This window comes from Epinephelus moara, chromosome 1 (assembly GCF_006386435.1).
Source record: "Epinephelus moara isolate mb chromosome 1, YSFRI_EMoa_1.0, whole genome shotgun sequence".
In the NCBI taxonomy this organism is placed as follows: Eukaryota; Metazoa; Chordata; class Actinopteri; order Perciformes; family Serranidae; genus Epinephelus; species Epinephelus moara.
Window position 1 is genome coordinate 20788250 of NC_065506.1, and position 18071 is coordinate 20806320.

Sequence of the window (18071 nt, forward strand, 5' to 3'; positions counted from 1 at the left end):
TTATAAAATCTCAAACTTTGTATCACCACAGACAAAAACATACAATATCTGAACACTCAGACAGGTGGAGACGGACAGTGGAGACAGGTGCATAACTACTGTAGTGTTCTCAACCCTTTTCTGTGTTGTCGGGGTGATGGAGAGGCAGTTGCCATGGTAGCTACAGACCTCATGGCAGTGGGTGCTGTTGCCACTTTCACCACCATTCAGCCGTGCATACACCCATGCCAGTGTGTGTTTGTTCATTTGTGTGTGTTTTCATATGAACCTCAGGGTGCTTTGATGTGTGTATCATGTGAGTGTCAGTACACACTGTTGTGTGCCAGTGTGTGTTTGGGTGTGCTCACTCATGAATGTAATTTGCCTGTTATTGCAGTGCGTTGTCGATGCGCAGGTGTGGTGTTTGTTTTGGTCTTGGAGTCTGGGAGGTGCACAGAGGTGCAATAAATGTCAGACTGTCTTTTCTCTGTCACTGCTTTCAGTGGGCTACAGCGGTGTATTTTATCTCAATATATGTTTTATTATTATTGCCTTTATTTCACAGATTAAAGTATAGAAAGACAGGAAATAAGGCGTTAGAGAAAGACAGGGGTGATGACAAATGTCCCCAGACAAAATTAAGACCACAAGACCACCAGGATGGTTAATGTGTTTTAACCTCCATTTGCCAGGAAGTCATTAAATGTAATTGCCAAGTAAAAGTAATGCAGACATTTCAAATAATCTGTTACACTAATGCCAAGTGACAAAAAAAAAACTAGCCTTAGAACTAAGTCCCTTTCATTTCTTTTAAAATTAGCCAATGAGCAAGGACAGCAGTTACAGAGCCATCATTAGGCACACTGGTAATGGCACCCACTGTACAAACACTTGGTACTTTGCACATCCATCTCCTGGATCTAATAATGTGTGTTTTGTACTAAATTAACTAATTAATGCACATTGGCAAACTCAGATTCGTCATCTGCTGTCTTTTAGAACTGGCATGGCTTTTAGTAGCTTCTCTGGCTCTTTATAGACAGACAGGTTACACACACACACACACACACACACACACACACACAGTGCATTGACTGTGGTAGTCAACTGGCTGGGATAGTTAGACTAATTAAGTATGCCCGCTCTGGGTGAGTGACTATAATGACAATGATAGCACTATTAAGGAAAACGGTCGTCTTTCTTTTCTCTTACTACTAATTTCCCCTTTTTTCTTGGCTTCTCCTCTTCTTCCTCAAAATACAAATCATTGTCTGTCATATTGTCCTTCATTTCTCTAGAGCCTAATTTAGAAAATAAACGTGTGAGAGTGAGAGTAAGAAACAGAAGGAGAGACTGTTTGTTATTGTGTTTATGGTACTGGTAACTTGGTCTCTGAATGTCCCTTTCCAACTGCACAAAAAAATACTAACACCCACTAAAATCTGGCTTTTTTATTTAATGAGAAAGGTTGCAATCTGCCCATGTCACAGGTAATTATCGGCTCCAGCTCCAACCGGCTTCAATCGGCTGTGTTGGAAGTACAACACCCAGTTGAATTTCAGCCCCTTTGCCAGGGGCATCATTTTATCCTATGGGACATTTGTGGAAAATGTTATTCTAATTAGCATATGAATTCTTGAATAATAACCATCCAAAATCGAATCACTTTATTATGAAGTCCAAGTGGACGTTTATGCCATATTCAAAGAAATTCTCTCAAGATGTTCTTGAGATGTTGGGTTCACGAAAATTTGACAGATAAAGTCACGCTGACCCTCAGCTTTGACTTGTGACCACTTAAGTCTATTCAGTTCTTCTTTGAGTCCAACCGGACATTTGTGCCAAATTTGAAGAAATTCCCTCAAGACATACTTAAGATATTGCATTCACGAGAATGAGACAGATGGACAACCCAGACACATAATGCGTCAGGCCCCGGCTATTGCGGAGGCATAAAAACAGCAAAAGATACAGACACAAGCCACAAGTTCTTCTAACTGGTACTGAGGTGGACCTTTTTTGTTTCTGTAACCGTGTATATTCTTCAGGTAGAAAACATGAAGTGCTGAAAAATTCCACAGGGATCTTGGTTGATGCAAATTTGTTCCTGCAGTATCTTAAGTATCCCGTTCATGTTGGTTCCACCTCATCCCAAAGGGGCTCTACTGGTTGAGATGAGTAGACTGTGTAGATGAGAGGAGTTGTGTGGAAGTCGCTGTTATGTCTATCTTTAGACACCGTGTGCCTCATGGCATTGCACATTATCTCACTTCCAGTATTTATCTGAAAGAGGCTGGACGATGGCCCTAACAAGACACACATGGTCAGAAATTATTTCACACCAGTGAAGAGCCAAACATGTCTTAACATGAAATATGTTATTTGAAGAGACCTCACGTTTGGAAAATATGAACTACCAGCTGATCATTGCGGTTCCAAGATGTTATTTCCACAATTACATATAGGCCCATCTGTGAGCTTGTACTGTAGCAGTTCTGCCAGTCTCCTGACCCATCTCATAAATGAGGCTTTTTGGCCTCATTTAGATGATTCCCCCTCCCCTATTTTTGTCTGCAAACTCTGGACACTATAGCGTCTGTGTAGGCTGCATTTATCACAGGACAGTCAAACTGTACGGCATTAGATTGTACAGGGGCTTTGTGGGTTTATGGGTTGCTTAAAGGAGCTCTATGCAAATTTCAGAGTATATAAGTTGTCTGGGTGCAGTTCTCAACATGGAGGTGGTTGAGCTAGTGGCTAACAGTGCTAATTCTGCAACAGTGCTGACAGAACTAGTGATGTTAACCAGGGGGAACCAGAGGGTGGACACTATGCTTCCATGATGACACTGTTCCAATGTTAGTAGTAACCGCTGTATGAGCACAGTGCTACGTGGCAGCCAGTGATTGAGGGTAGGGTACAAGCACTAAAGCTGCTTTTACACCTCTGCACCATTGATTCCCTGACAACTGCCTACCTACAAGAGCTTTCCTCCAAAGGGCAAAGAGTTCTTAAAAGCACCTGCTGCTGCTGAGGTCCATGGCTGCAATGACAGTCAGGTTAACATTGGCAGAAGTACAAGCTAGCTTGTAGCTGCATACTGTAGCTGTTGTCCCATGTTATCCCAGGCTTAGTTATTCTTCTGGTTGTCCTCATAAGTTGTTAGCTCTGTAATTCCAGGTATTCAGACACCAACATCATCAGCTCCTTCATCTTGTCTTCTTTCTTCTTCTGCAGCAGAGTATAATCTGTGCGCGTTCATGTTGGCAGCAGCCACTTCATACCCTTACTGCTGTGTTTGAAACTGTTTCCCCTCTGCTTACCACTGGGCAGGCTGACCACAACAAACCACAGAGAAGCTCATGTTACCAGACACACAGAGGTAGCATGACTTCTATTCTCAGTATGCCATTACCACACTATATCTTTACATTGCAAATAATAGTTTGATGCTATGTCCTACAAATATCTACATATTTAAATGACTTCACACAGATATTTGGACACTATTTTAATAAGTGTTTCTGATAAATAGCCCTCAAAATGTATTGAACTCAAATAGAGAGGGTACAGTAAATAACAACAGATCCTGAGATGATGTGTACGTGTGTGCGCTTGGGGGTGGGTCAAATTGACATAAACCCAGTGAGAGGCTCTTTAATTCAGCCTGCATCAGCATCCTTGCCTCCCCTCACATACACTCATCCATCCATCCAAACCGTCTTGCTGTTATTGATGAAGCCACCTCTTTATATGGTAATGTCTTTCACACCTGAAAGGCATCAGGAGGGCATGATCGCTCCCTCTTTTCTCACACACACACACACACACACACACACACACACTAACTAGTATATTCTCCCTTACCTCTTGCCAAAAACACACACATTCACACCAACACGTGCTATTATTCACATGAGCTCCANCACACACACACACACACACACACACACACACTAACTAGTATATTCTCCCTTACCTCTTGCCAAAAACACACACATTCACACCAACACGTGCTATTATTCACATGAGCTCCATATATTTTCACCCTCTTTCTGCCTCTCACCAACACGCACAAAGCTATGAGGAGCCCATTAGCGCTGATGGAGATATGTATGCAGCTCACATCTGTCACATGTCGCTGCCGTGGCAACACCAGCTGCCGTGGTTACCAGAGGCCTGCTTCTATGGGATTTCGTTATTAAAGGATAGCGAGGTACCTGTGTGCAGAAAAAATACACCCCTTTGAGGACTGACTGCAGAGCAGTAACACTCCACCGTTTAATCTGATAAGTGGACTAATTACAGACAAATTACTGGTTTGGGGTGGAAATTACCAAGTGACTAGGATTAGTTAAATTGATTATATCCGCAAGAGTGTTAACTCCATTTGTTTTGGTTGGTTTGAAAAGGCATCTGAAGCAGCAGACAGATCATAAGCTTTAAACCTTGACCTACTTCACCTAATGGTCAGATGTACTACCCATATCTCCTGATGTGGGGCTTTTTGATTATTAACTCTACCAAGTGTAAGCCTGGAGGTGATCATGTGTTCTGTAATGAGTGTGCGTACGTTTGTGCAGCTAATCTCACAAACTACTAGACCAATCAATGTAATATTTTGTGTGCACATATATGACTGTATGCTCAAAGACCTCAAGAGGTTGCAGTGATTCACAATTATTGAAAAAATTTGTTTCATTGTCTGTTTTACACCATCGCTGATGCTTGACGCTCCTCGGCCGATAGGGGATGTCAGTTTTCCAGGAATTTGCTTGGCTTAAAACAACAACAAGCCTTACCGTCTGTTGCACGCCACATTTTGGCCTTTGCCATAGCTCAATAACTGAAATCTTCAGAAAAGTTTTGTCTCATTCTATACTGGAGCATCTGCAGATTTATTTAATACCTGATGTGTGATGATCCATTAAAGTTAGGCATGTTGGAACATGAATAAATCGCCATTTTTGTTATCTTCACCGCCATCTTCACTGTAAGGGAGCCAGGAGGGACAATTCCACCGGACGTGGCTGCACCACATGTCATGGCTGCAACCCGGTTTTGTTCTGTTTGCCACACAGTGTTATACCACACTGAGTGCATTTCAGAAGCAGAGTATTTTTCCTGCCAGATTTTGTTGATTAGGTCAGTTCCCCTGATATTTATGCTTCTACCCAAAGTATCGTAAGTAAGTAGACACTTAAATGGTTTCTTTTTCGTCTGTTTTAATTGTGTTATTTCCTACTTTGTTGTGCTGTAGCCTACTGACAATGTTAATACCACTGAAGTCCAGTGAAGAACATGGATAAAAGATTTGTGGCTATGTTTACATCCATCCTCATCATTATATTGTATCTATATATTTAACATTCAGTGTCTGTAAGCAGGAAAACTCAATCTGCTCTGTGCAACAAGTCGTGGTTCCATTAAAAATAGACGAGGCTTGTATTTCTGGGATGCTTTTTTAATGCACTGCATAGCATCTGCTGGAATTACAAGACTTGTCAGTGGCTGCGACCAGCACAGGTGGCCACTTGGTCGCATGGCGGAGATCTTTTCTGGTGTTGGGTATTAAAAGGTTTTGGTTGACAACATTTTCCATTTATTTTCTGTAAAATGTCATAAAAGGTTAAAAATGCCCTTAAAATTTACAAGAGCCCAAAGTAGCATCTTGCTTGTTTTGTCTGAACAACAGTCCAAAACTCAAAGAAATTCAGTTTACTATGATGCGAGCAGTAAATCCCTACACTGAGAGGCTGAGACCAGCTTCCTCTTCTTGTCTTTCTTTTTGCTCTGTGAATGATACCTGATGACTACAGTGATAGATAATAATTGCTACTGACTATTTTTCTTTTGATTTATTTGAATGAATAATCAACTTGTTTTACCTAAATACTACTGCCTCAACTACATTCAACACTTCAGATTACTACTAATTTGCTTTTTCATACAGATGAAGTCCTGTTAACTACAGTAAGTGACATTAATACTTTGTCAAGTCGTTTGTAATCTAACTTGTCAAGGTACACAGTAAATATATGATAAGACAGTAATTTTTCACCTATATTCAACACAAATTCAGTTCTGGCAGTTTTTTATACTCCATATGTCAGATCTTTCCAAACCCTGTATACCATTTATTTCAGTTACACTACTTGAAGCCAGAGTTGTTCATTTTTGTGTGATGTTTTCTGGATGTAAGATAAAAGGGTGTTTCAAAGCCGTACTCACCAGGCTATTTGTAAATGTTTATGATGGTTAACATGATAAAACTGTATAGTTAGACTTGGACAAGGGAGCTGTTTTGTTTGCAAGGGTAAGCAGAGCGACAACCATGGCGAGAAATACTTCTGGATTCACAACCCTTGGCTTTCCAAGTAACAAGCACTAAAGTTAGCCAACCATTTTTTATGAACAACAAAAAGGGAAAAATGTCTCCCCCACATGCTATTTTAGCTTCAGTTCTCGTGTCACTGCACTACATCTGTGATCCCAGTCCTAATAATGTCAAGTGAAGACCAAAATCTATGTGCTGTATATAAGTGTGTATGTATAAGTATGTTTAAACTTGAAAAACTAATCTTCAGTACAGATGAAAGCAATCTCAATGAATCTCAAGTTGCCAGTAAGAGGTCTGCGGAGAGCGAACATATTCACAAACATGTCCTTTTTTGGTTTCATTTTTATGTCTGAAGTGGAACAGTATATGTTTCACTTTATAAACATACACAGTTTTGACTTTCAGCTGATCTGAAACAGACACTTTGCCGGTGACTAACACACACACACACACACACACACACACACACACACACACACACGGTGACCCACTTTCCTGGGCTGAACTGGACCAACCAAAAACAGATCACCCTGCATCCACTTATGATTTGGGTGTGGATATAAGGGATGAACACGCATATATAGACAGACATACGGATATACACATCAGTAGAGGAGGGACAGAGGCCTTAAGTGAGTACAGCTGTGTAGCCAGATGTGCTTTTCAGTCCTGTGGTTACAAGCGTGCATGCATTTTGTGTGCATGTGTGAGTGTAAACCTGAAAACCTACTCTGCTCACTCTAATCCCTCAACAGGGCACCCTTTTGCTCTCTTTCACAGATGCTATATATATCTGTTTTAGACTTCTCTTGAATGAGTGGTTATATGAATGAACGAATGAATGGTTTACTTTCTCTAAGACATATATTGGACAGCAAGTAAACACTGCTTACTAGGGCTGTACCGACAACCTGGTGACACTTCTAACTCTTCACATATCGACGCTTGATCAGTGGCCCATTGGTGTTCGCACTGGGGAAACCCTTTCGTGACACTATGAGACGTCACAGGTGGTGACATGTTTTGATGCTCCAGCATTGCCAGACCATGGCATAGGCAGTATAAACATAGACGAATGCTAAGGGCACCGTCATCCATAGGGGGCGCCACAAATGGGGGAAGAAAAAAACACAATGTTTATCTTTTACAATTTTTGTACTAATACTATTACTGCTTTTTTTCAAAAATAGCATATAAGGCAACAATATCAAAGCCTACTAAATAATAGAGAGGCCTTTATTGCTGGGTTCCTGCCGCCCCCCGGCCCCCCTCCCTTTTTTTATTAAATCAACTTTCTTTAATGAATATATCTCCTTAGTTTCATTGATATAAATGTGTGTAGGCAGCAGGCTAATCCAACAAGGGCATACAATTAATGATGAAATAACAATCACTTTTGCAACATTATACTATGACAGAAATGGCAATAAAATAAATCAGAACATTTCAAATTAGCTCACTCAAAATCTGATCTGAATCTAGAGGAAGGACCTAGGTCATCAACAAAAGCAAACAGTTTTTGACAACAGTAAAAATGTTGTTCATGAAAGACTAAACACTAACAAATAGAAATTGAAGTATGATATTTAGTCAGATAAAAACATGTTGTGAATTTGGGAAATGATTACATATATCTTTTTTCAATAAATTTTGACTTTTGGACTTTACAGTGTTCTGGAGTTATTGGAAATGTTTGGATCACACAAGTCAAAAACAATCCCATGTAGCCACCAAGCTAATTCTACAAATAGTATAATACGGATAATATTACCGGCACCTAATCTTCATCTGCAACTGTGCAGAAATACCAGGTTTAAACAGAATGCACAGACATGCAATAACTAACTAACTAAATAAATAAAATCTTATAGAATAGAATTTGAGTGTCAGCGTTATAAATGACGCTCTGAAGCTTCAAGCTATTCGGTACAGCTCTACTGCACACATACACACACACACACAAACACACACACACACACACACACACACATACAAAAATCCACTTTGTTTGCACTAACTCATCGCTGCTAATCAGACAAACAAGTGGACGAGCACACACAAACACCGGTTTGTCTGCCACGATAAAATATCACGACATTTAAACATAGTGACAAAGTTGAACATGGACACGTGTGTGTATGTGTGTGTGCTTGTTTCTGTATTCAGAAAATGCTCTAACAGAGCATGCTAAATGGTCTCCAGGCACAACACACACACACACACACACACACACACACACAGCTGCAGACATCTAAACAGCAAAATATTCAATGGTAAGACTGGTGAAGGTCATCATTAGCATAGTATAAACAGCCCTGTGTGAGAATGTGTGTGTGTGTGTGTGTGTGTGTGTGTGTGTATGAGTATGCATGTGGCTAGCATGGGTCAAGCATAAACTATCATGTATTCATATCCAGGGACAGAAAGAGGTCTGCATGGTTCAGAGAGTGTGTGTGTGTACATGTATGTATGTTGGGGGGTATATCGGTCTGTGGATGTGAGTCTTTATTCTAGCTGTGAGAGGTCACATATGTCCTAGCGTCCTGTAGGAATAACATGGAGTCTCATGCTGACAGCACAACAGGAAGGGACACACACACACACACACACACACACTCAGCTGAAGTGCTGTTGTGGCACATTTGGTGAAGGAGGAGGATTATTAGGTCACATTGCTTCACCAAGGACACGAGTTCAGCTTTTGCCCAACACCTGTGTGGGTCAGTTCACTCTTGTAGCAAGAGTATGAGGAAGAAACCACACTGTAAGAAACCCAGATATTGTATACCCTAGATTCAGCAGGGCAGCACATCTTAATTTTGGGTTCACCTTCACCGGTTGTTTTAAAAGGCAGGCAGATTAGTGCCAATGGGTTATACCATGTACCAAGCACCATGACAGGTCTAATTGACAGCTCTATTACTCATCTTTACTGAAAACCCAGTAGTTGCGATCTAATTCATTGATCCAAGAAACCCTGTACTGACTCATCCTGAATAAGTTGACTAAAGAAACTCAAGAGCAGGAGCTTAAGAGGAAAACTTATCCAGAAAGTCAAAATAACCCATTTCAAAACACATCAGAGGCACATGTTCACTCTTCTGACTGTGAAATTACTATGAGACTGCATGCACAGTGTAGCACACACTTGCTAACACTCCCACTTCCTCAGTCCATTTCTCCATTTACTTTTGAGTGTAAATCTGTTGAGCACACCAAGACAAAGGCTGTAAAATCTTTTTTTCCACTGACAAAATCCTCGAGCCAAAGAGAGATACTTTTCTTTGTGTTTTTTATAGTTTTATGTGCTAGGTTCAGTGATACGTTTAAGCTGGTTTCCATATTTGCAGGTGTTACAAGAGTACATAATTTATGTTTGTTGATACATTTTCCACACAGGCATATAGCACGCATACCAGTTACAACACTGTAAGCTATGTGCCTGTGCTTATTCTACACTGTAATAAATTTAACCACAGTGGTGAAGCTTTAATCAGCCTCAACTAAACCCAACCTCATGAATAACATTTTAATTAGTGGTCTGCCCACCAACAGTCCCCGTTAACCCCCACTGTTCCTAACAATTTCCAAATGTCATGTTCTTGGGCTAATGAGAACCCACTGTTTACACCTCTGTCTCTGTCTACTTGCTGTACAGTAAGTCTTTCTCCTATATCTGAGTCCCACTCGCTGGATGCATTTTATTAGCCCCGTGGTGCATAAGAGCTGCTTATTTGTCACCAATTAACTCCAAGTTGGATGTGCGGCCCCACTGCATTCATAACTAAAATCCAGTCAACTGCGGCGGGAGAACATTGAACCCAGAGGCAACATGTTCAAAAAATGTATGCAGAGCCAAAAGCCATGCCAGATGGACTTTCAATGTGTGGGGTTTTTTTTTTATGCTCTCTATTTTTGTTTTTTAACCATCCACCAGCCAAATGAAGGTCAAAACCAAAATGTACTCATTTCTATATGATAATGTTTATCTTACCCAAGTAGCACAGCACAACGTGCATTAAACACAGGGACCGTGCAGACTTTCCCTCCATTTGTTTAAATAATTTTAGGTCAGTAAGGAACACGGTATGGCTCTGTTCTGGGGCCTCTCTGCCTTTTCTCCAGCCTACACAGAAAGCCTCTTTCACACGCCTATGTGGAAAGCCATAAGGCGGACAGAGTACACCTCTCTGCCCTTCCACATGCAAACAAGGAAAGCCTGAAGCAGAGTGAGCAAACCTCTCTGCCCTTCTGCGTGCCTATGTGGAAAGCCTAAGGCGGACAGAGCACAGCTCTCTGCCCTTCCACATGCAAACAAGGAAATCCTGAGGCAGACAGTGCAAACCTCCCTGCCCTTCCATGCGCCTGCATGCAAAGCCTTAGGCAGGGAGAGCAGCAGCAAAGACCCCCCGGGAACAGAATAGCATCAATGACAAACAGATATTACATTGATAAGTCAGACACAACATGAAAAGGAGGAGCTGGGGTGGAGGTGGGTTGCAAAGCAGCTTGCAGAGGAAGCAGCAACAGTAGGCAGGCCAAAGCAGTTTGAATAGGGCACCCTGAATGAGATTTGCCAATTAGTTGCATAGAAAGGAATCATGTGATCTATCAGCTGACTCCCCTCCATCAATCAACTGCTCCATCAGTTGATTGGCTGTTTGAGATTTGTTGATTATTCATAAATTATGAGGTAGAAATCTATTCAGTGTAGGCTGGCATAACTATATTTAACTATATAACTATGTATATCATATATAACAATTTATGATAAGTTTGTATGTTGTGGGTGTTTGAAAATTAACCTTTTTGTCCACCTGCCACTGTGGCTGGTGGATTCCAAAATCTACCAGCTACTCAGTGGGTCAGCAATTTTTTTTTTGGACTGACAAGTGAAACAAATGTAGCAGCCACTTGTATATTTTACCACCACTTTACCAGTGGCTGGTGCTAATTTCCAACCCTGGTATATGATTAGATAGCATATCATAAATCAACACACACCACTCTGGGGCTCATGATCTGCCTGCTAAGAATCATTGAATCACTGTACTAATGGAATTAAAATTGATTGTATGGATCACCCAAAGAAAAAAAGAAATCACCTGTCAAAGATTATAAGAAAAAAAGCTGCAAATGATCTATCTATATGGATTCATATCTGCTTAAAGTGGTCTCTCAGTAATCCATCATGTTAATTCCCTCGAAAGGAGAAAAGCAATATCGAACAAAGTGAGCCGAATCGATTCCGGTGAATATGATCAATCAGGTAAACTGCAGAATTCTAAGACAAAAATCCAAATAGTCTTGCCTGTGTCATCTATTATTTTGTTTTTGGCAACAGTAATTGATTTACAGCTTCAAATACAATAATTATCCTAAATCCCAAAGGCTGTTCAGTCTCTGCTCTCTCCCACAGCTGGTCAGATGAGGGCTGGACAAATTACAGCATCCTTGTGATTTATGAGAACAATAACTCGGTCCACACAGCGATGCAGTAAGCAAGGGAATGATTAGAGTCCAGGTCTTTCATGAGCAACCAAGTTAATATGTGTCACTGTCTAAATGCCACAGTTAATGAAGGAACAAGTTATTTTTGGAAGCTGTGCTACTGAGCATTTCCAGCTCACCACTGGCTGACACAACAGGAAGCCTAACACACACACACACACACACACACACACACACAGATTCACACATTCATACACACCATAGACAAGCAGACAATCTTGTTATTACCTTGCTGGAGTAAGGTCCAGGGATGAGCAGTTTCAGTGCTTGTCTTTTCAGCTCTGTCAGCCTAGCGTTGCAGTTCTCACACCATATCCCTCTTTCACTACCAGGGGAGCTTCCACTGCCTGAGGCCGGTGATCCTGTCCCAAAACCAGGGGAGCCACCCAGTGAACCAGGCGATTCTGTCCCAATCCCTGGAGAGATGGTCCCTGGTGATCCAGAGAAGGACCCTGGTGAGGAGATTCCTGAGCCTGGGGACGGGGTGCCCGTGGAGCTCGGCATGGAGCCGGCACCCTCCGGGGCAGGGCGTGTGCCAGAGCGGGCATTTTCCTCGTAGGCCTTTCGGTACCACGTGTCCGGGAAGATGGAAGCAGATTTGGTTGGGGAGGTGTCAGGCATCTGCAAAAATAAAATAAAAGAAGAAGAAGATTTGACTGATAGGCCTCTTCGTGTCCAGCATTTTGGCGTGTCATCAAAGGAACAGCAGGAGTAAATAATTATATGAATTAATAATGGACCCAAATGTTTTGCAATTCCATGAAAAGCCTATATTTTATGAAAATGTGCAACATCCTGATCATCCCAATGCACACAACAGGTTGCACAGGAATGAGAATAAAATAAGGGGGAGTGGGTGAGGGCATGTGTCTTGTATCATGCAAATTAAAAGTCAAGCTATTTGCATTTTGCCTGTAAAGCAATATAATGATGTGTGCTCACTATATCCACCTGGCTTTATTCAACATATATTGTTGACGTTAACAATTCATCCATTGTTTGTAGTCCTGCACACAATGTATAAATCTGAAATTCATGAAAGAGAATCAAAAGCAAATGATTCTGGCTGAAACATATGAGCCTTATTCATAGCTTTAATGTCCATGCTTAGGGGAGAGTGGGGTTGGTTGCGTCATTTGTGTAGCAATATAAAATAACCTTCCATTGCTCATAGACTACTTGAATGGTAATGCAAACAATGTGATGCCTTAACAAATACAGGTGTCTGCTAACAATTTAGGGCAGCATGGTTGTACAGTGGTTAGCATTTATTCGAACCCTGGGGGGTGGGAAAGCTCTTCTGTGTGGAGTTTGCATGGTCTACACTTGTCAGCGTGGGTTCTCTCCAGGTACTCCGGCTTCCTCCCACAGTCCAAAGACATGCCAGGTACTCCGGCTTCCTCCCACAGTCCAAAGACATGCAGGTTAATTAGTGACTCTAAATTGTCCTTAGGTGTGAATGTGAGTGTGAATGGTTGTCTGTCTCTATGTGTCAGCCCTGTGATAGTCTGGCAACCTGTTCAGGGTGTACCCTGCCTCTCGCCCAGTGTCATCTGGGATAGACTTTAGCCCCCCTGCGACCCCAATAGGATAAGTGGTTACCAATGCTAACAATTTATCAAGTTTTTTAGAGCCCAACACAAACCTGAAAGGCTCAATATCATAAAATGTACAAGGAGTGCATTATCCCAAAATTCTGCCACCCCAGGATGGCTGGGACACCTTGTTCTGGGCTAAAAAATATATATATAATTTAAATTGAAAAAAAATTGCAGTCTAAATTAAGACACCTTATATTTACAAATATCACTTGTTGACACATATCTCTGAGAAAAAGAAAACATTTGTAAAATTGTTATATTTTCATAAGTTACTGAGATATGGAGACGGGCTATCCTCTTAAGTCTTCATTTCAGTAGCACCTATCAGCTCAATGTGGCTACAACAGGCTACATGTAGTCCACTGGTATACATAGGCTATTGAGTTTGTCAATAACAGCAACTTGAGAGATTAAAAAAAAAGTTAAATAGTTGAACATTCAAATTGTGCCCAGGGGTTGAAATTTACAGTAACATTAAGTTCCTGCAGTAAGCAGTCATTTAGTAACTTTGCAGTGGGTCTTATTCAATAAGGGAATAGCCTTTGTCTTTTTTGTGTCTACTTTTTGGGGGGGCTGCCTGTGGCTGCTGCAGCAAGGACACAGCGTTTGTGTATGGGTACCCCACATTGTTGCTTTCTAACTGGCCAAAAAGGCACTGCCCCCTGTCCCAAATGACCCCACTCTCCCCTACTATACATGCCAACAACTGATAGATGGTGAATATCTTGTTTTGGAAAGAAACTCATAAACTGAACACACAGTGGATAGTCATGATATATCATGCCAACACACACACACACACACACACACACACACACAGACAATGGGTGGTAGATAGGGAGTGTAAAATAATATTGGGGAATTAAATCACATCCTCTGACAATTAAAAACACACATACAGGAGGCAATGTTAAACATTTATTATTATGGTGCTGCAACCCCAGCCCAGCAGTCAACATATTGGATGCTTCTATCACCATCTAAATAGGATTAAGTCAGATTCCGTGTGGAGACCTGTGTTATTTTTCTCTATTCATATAGCCACATGGGAACATCAAATGAGCCGCAAGGAGTTGAAAATTAGATCTTTTGCGGCTGGGTAAATCCAGTCAGAGAGGGCAGAGCCATTGATGTGGTGGTGGCTGGCGAGGTTGGGTCCTATAGCTACTTTAATCCCTCACAAAGGCTATAATAAGGATGCAGTGAGTAGGCTGATAGGTGGGAATGCTCAATAATCTCCAAGTGAAGAGGTGGATATAATGTGAGCCAACCCTATGTTATAGATTAACACTAATTAGGCTGTGGGAGGCAGGCGGTGACACAGGTGTGAGTGTGACACCTGATTGGTCCTCAGTTAGTGATAATTAAGCGATGTGGGAGAATAATACAAATACATACCACTCTTGTGACACTATAAGCAGTGATGTGCAAAATGTGAAATTCGCAAGCAGTCAATCAACAGCATGAGCACAAATATAATGAGCTTTCTTCATGAGTTTCCTGTTTACATCAGCCTGAAAGGGTGAGCAGACTACTTTTTTTTATTTAAAAATGGGTGAGGTGAAGTGCATGCATCAATAAGTTTTCATGTTCACTGTAACAGAGGTGTGTCCACCCCTGGGCTACTTGAATGAATAACCTACCCCATATTTTCTGCTCCGGCTGCTCACAGACCTCTCCTTGGTCCCCGACAGTGAAGTCATGTTGGAGGTGAGATGAGGGGAGGGAGGAGAGGAGAGGAGAAACAACCTCTGCTGCTGCTTCACATTCAAAATGAGACCACCGGATCGATTTCAATTAACCACACACCCCTGCAGTTTGCTCTTCTCAATCTGGACGCAACCTCACGCCACTTCCAAATGCATGTGGAAGCCGGTTACACCCCCATTCCGCCGCAAAGAAACAAAAAAAATTCTGAATGGGTTTCTATTTCCACTGGTTGTTGCCTCTGGAGAAAGCCCTCGGATCACTTCTTTAAAAAGAAACAAACTGGGAAATCACACAGGTCGTGAGAGACAGCAGACCGCTCCCTGTCAGCACAGTCTGCTCTGCGCTCAATGAAGCTCTCTGCTCAACAGCGCTCCGGACTCAGCCCTGCCTCTCTCCATCAGCTCTGCGTCTGACGCTGCACAGGTAACACACACTCCCACCCTGGAGCAAATCCCGGCTCACGGGCTAACAAAGTCACGACTCATTAGATCGAGTGAGATATAGCTGGTGCAGACTGCGGGGAAGGGTTGTTTGTACTTGTTACCCTCCGCACCCTCCTGTTGACTTCCCGAGGCTCCGCTCTGCGCTGAAGCCAGCAGTGGACTGAGGAGACAGGAGAGAGGCGCACATCTGGATGAGGGCGGGGCCAGCCTGCCCCTCATCATACACAGGCCAATACACATCCAGTGGTTCCAGCTGAGTGGCAGGTAGACAACAGCTGTCTGTGTGATGGGAGGAAACTGGACTTTTTGGATGGAGGTTTAGAACATTACTTTGGGGATGGTGTTAGGATGATGTGAGTGTGCGTTTGTGTCATAAAGGAACTCTTGACTCTACCTGCCATTCAGGACAATCCTGAGGGGACATATTGAAGGGACAGTTCAGATTATTTTTAAAGGTTATCTATAGTGAGTGTGTTACCTACAGTAGATGACAGTCTGCCTGCTTCCAGTTTGGAGAAGCAGACAGGGGTACCACCACAGAAGTTAGGCAATGTACTGCTGTAGATTGGGGCAGCAGCAAAACGTATTTAGTCACTTACAAAAAGGCCAACCCCCCAAGAAATCAATATCAGTTTAACGAGTGCAGTATTGAGATTTTTCAACCTGGTCTCATTCCGAAGACATCAAAATCTGGCACTTGGGCAGTGACTTGCAGTGTCAGACATTGACGAAAAAAAACATCCTTTAAGGTCGGCATGATACACAGTATGTCGGCGTTATGGTTTAACAGCGCTCAGCGTCTGGGGGAAATGCGGCAGGACAACAACAAAAAAATTAAGGTGGTGTCCAACAGACCCGACTTTCACCTGGCAGAAGAGTGTTCACATCCTGCAAGATTATAAAGCCAAACCCTGTTGTTTTTCTCTAAACCTAACCACGTGCTTTTGTTGCCTAAACCCAACCATGTGCGTTAGTTGGAGAAAAAACAAGTCAATTTACATTGTACTGACGTTGTGCATTTATTTTGAAAGAGACTGTATTTAAACGTTAAATGTCCTGTAAAAAAGGAAGTGTATTTTGAAAGAAGACAATGCATGTAACAGGCATAACTTGACATGGCATCCCACAACGTCAACGACCAACACACCCACGGTACCTTACATGTAGTATCTGGACTTGGAAGGTCCATGACCAAACATCTATATGTGACGAGGTTGGAGTGAGAATGTGTTGGATTTTGTTTACCAAATTACAGTGCCGTCAGACAGCCCTTTTCTTTGGCACTATATTTTCTCAACCATAGGATTTCTGTATTCCTATTTGCATTTCTCTTTTGGCCCATTCAGTCTCTCTCTGCAATAGTGCCTCTGTATACTCTGGTCCATGAAGGTATCCTCTTGTCTCCACAGTAAGCTGCATTTCATCATTGCTGTCATTATCAATTTGCTACCTGATGGCAAGTGGAAGCAGTGAAAATATTCTCAGTACAGCATCCACTTAGACTGATACTGATTATTTAGGTAGGCCTTTTTAAGGTTGCTAAAATACATTTTGCCGATAACCCCCATCCACAGTGTACATTGCCAAGCCACTGTGTCAGTACTCCTGCCTGCTTCTCCAAACTGGGGCTGTGCCATCTGCCATCTACTGTGGGTAATACACTGGCTATGAATAAGTACCTCATACAACCCCACTTAAAAAAATTAGAGATTTTTCTGTAAGATTTACAGAAAATATAATCAAACAGTCAACTGAATTATTGACCCAAACAGCTGAAAAAATGATGTAAAAACTATGTAATTTGACTTAACTTGGACTCATGTCCTGAGAATTCCTTAAGTCTTGGCTATGTCTCTGTGCACTTCCTGCTTTAATGAAGTAGACTATTGATAAGGTAAAAGCCTTTTGGGGGTGGAGAGGAAGAAAATTAGCAAGTTACAGATGGATGTTGTGTAAAGCTTGGGGACATGAACATGGATGGTGACAGACAAGGCAACTGATCGGTCATGATGACTCTAATATTTGAACATTTGGTATGTGCACTTTTGGGCTCCTGCAGTAACCTCTTTTTCCTTGACCCACATGCACTTTAGAAAAGTGACCTGCAATCATCCCAGTCAGTCAGGGTTTTGGTCAAAAGGTCCTTCCACTGAATTAAGTGTATGTGGTATACCAAGTCCAAGCCTTTGGAAGAGTGTAAAATCAATATAAGAGCAGTAGTTTTTCTGCATTAATTGTTAAAGGGAAGACACACATGCATTAACTCACTGAAGTGTTCTTAGGAACCACTGTATTGTGACAGAGAGCAGTTTGAGTGGTTACACAGTGCCCTCTACTGTTGTCATAGAGACACACAGAAGCTGATGAAATAAAGAGTATGCTGGACTGCTTTAAACATGTTATGTTAATAATGCCATTTTCACTATATTTGTCTTCACAGAACTCTGTGAAATAAAAAAAAATGGCACCAGGAAATGTTTTGTCACG

General features: G+C 41.8%; 1 protein-coding gene across 1 annotated transcript in view; it reads right to left on the reverse strand.

The window, feature by feature from the left end:
* kif26ba (kinesin family member 26Ba) overlaps nucleotides 1-15718 on the reverse strand; it is a 123565-nt gene extending 107847 nt beyond the window's left edge. The window contains exons 1-2 of the mRNA XM_050054496.1: nucleotides 15075-15718; nucleotides 12059-12451 (exon numbers count right to left, since the gene is read on the reverse strand). Of these exons, the coding sequence (XP_049910453.1) occupies nucleotides 12059-12451; nucleotides 15075-15134 (453 nt within the window). The 5' untranslated portion in view covers nucleotides 15135-15718. The remainder of the gene's footprint in view (nucleotides 1-12058; nucleotides 12452-15074) is intronic.
* Between the last annotated feature and the right edge of the window lie 2353 nt (nucleotides 15719-18071).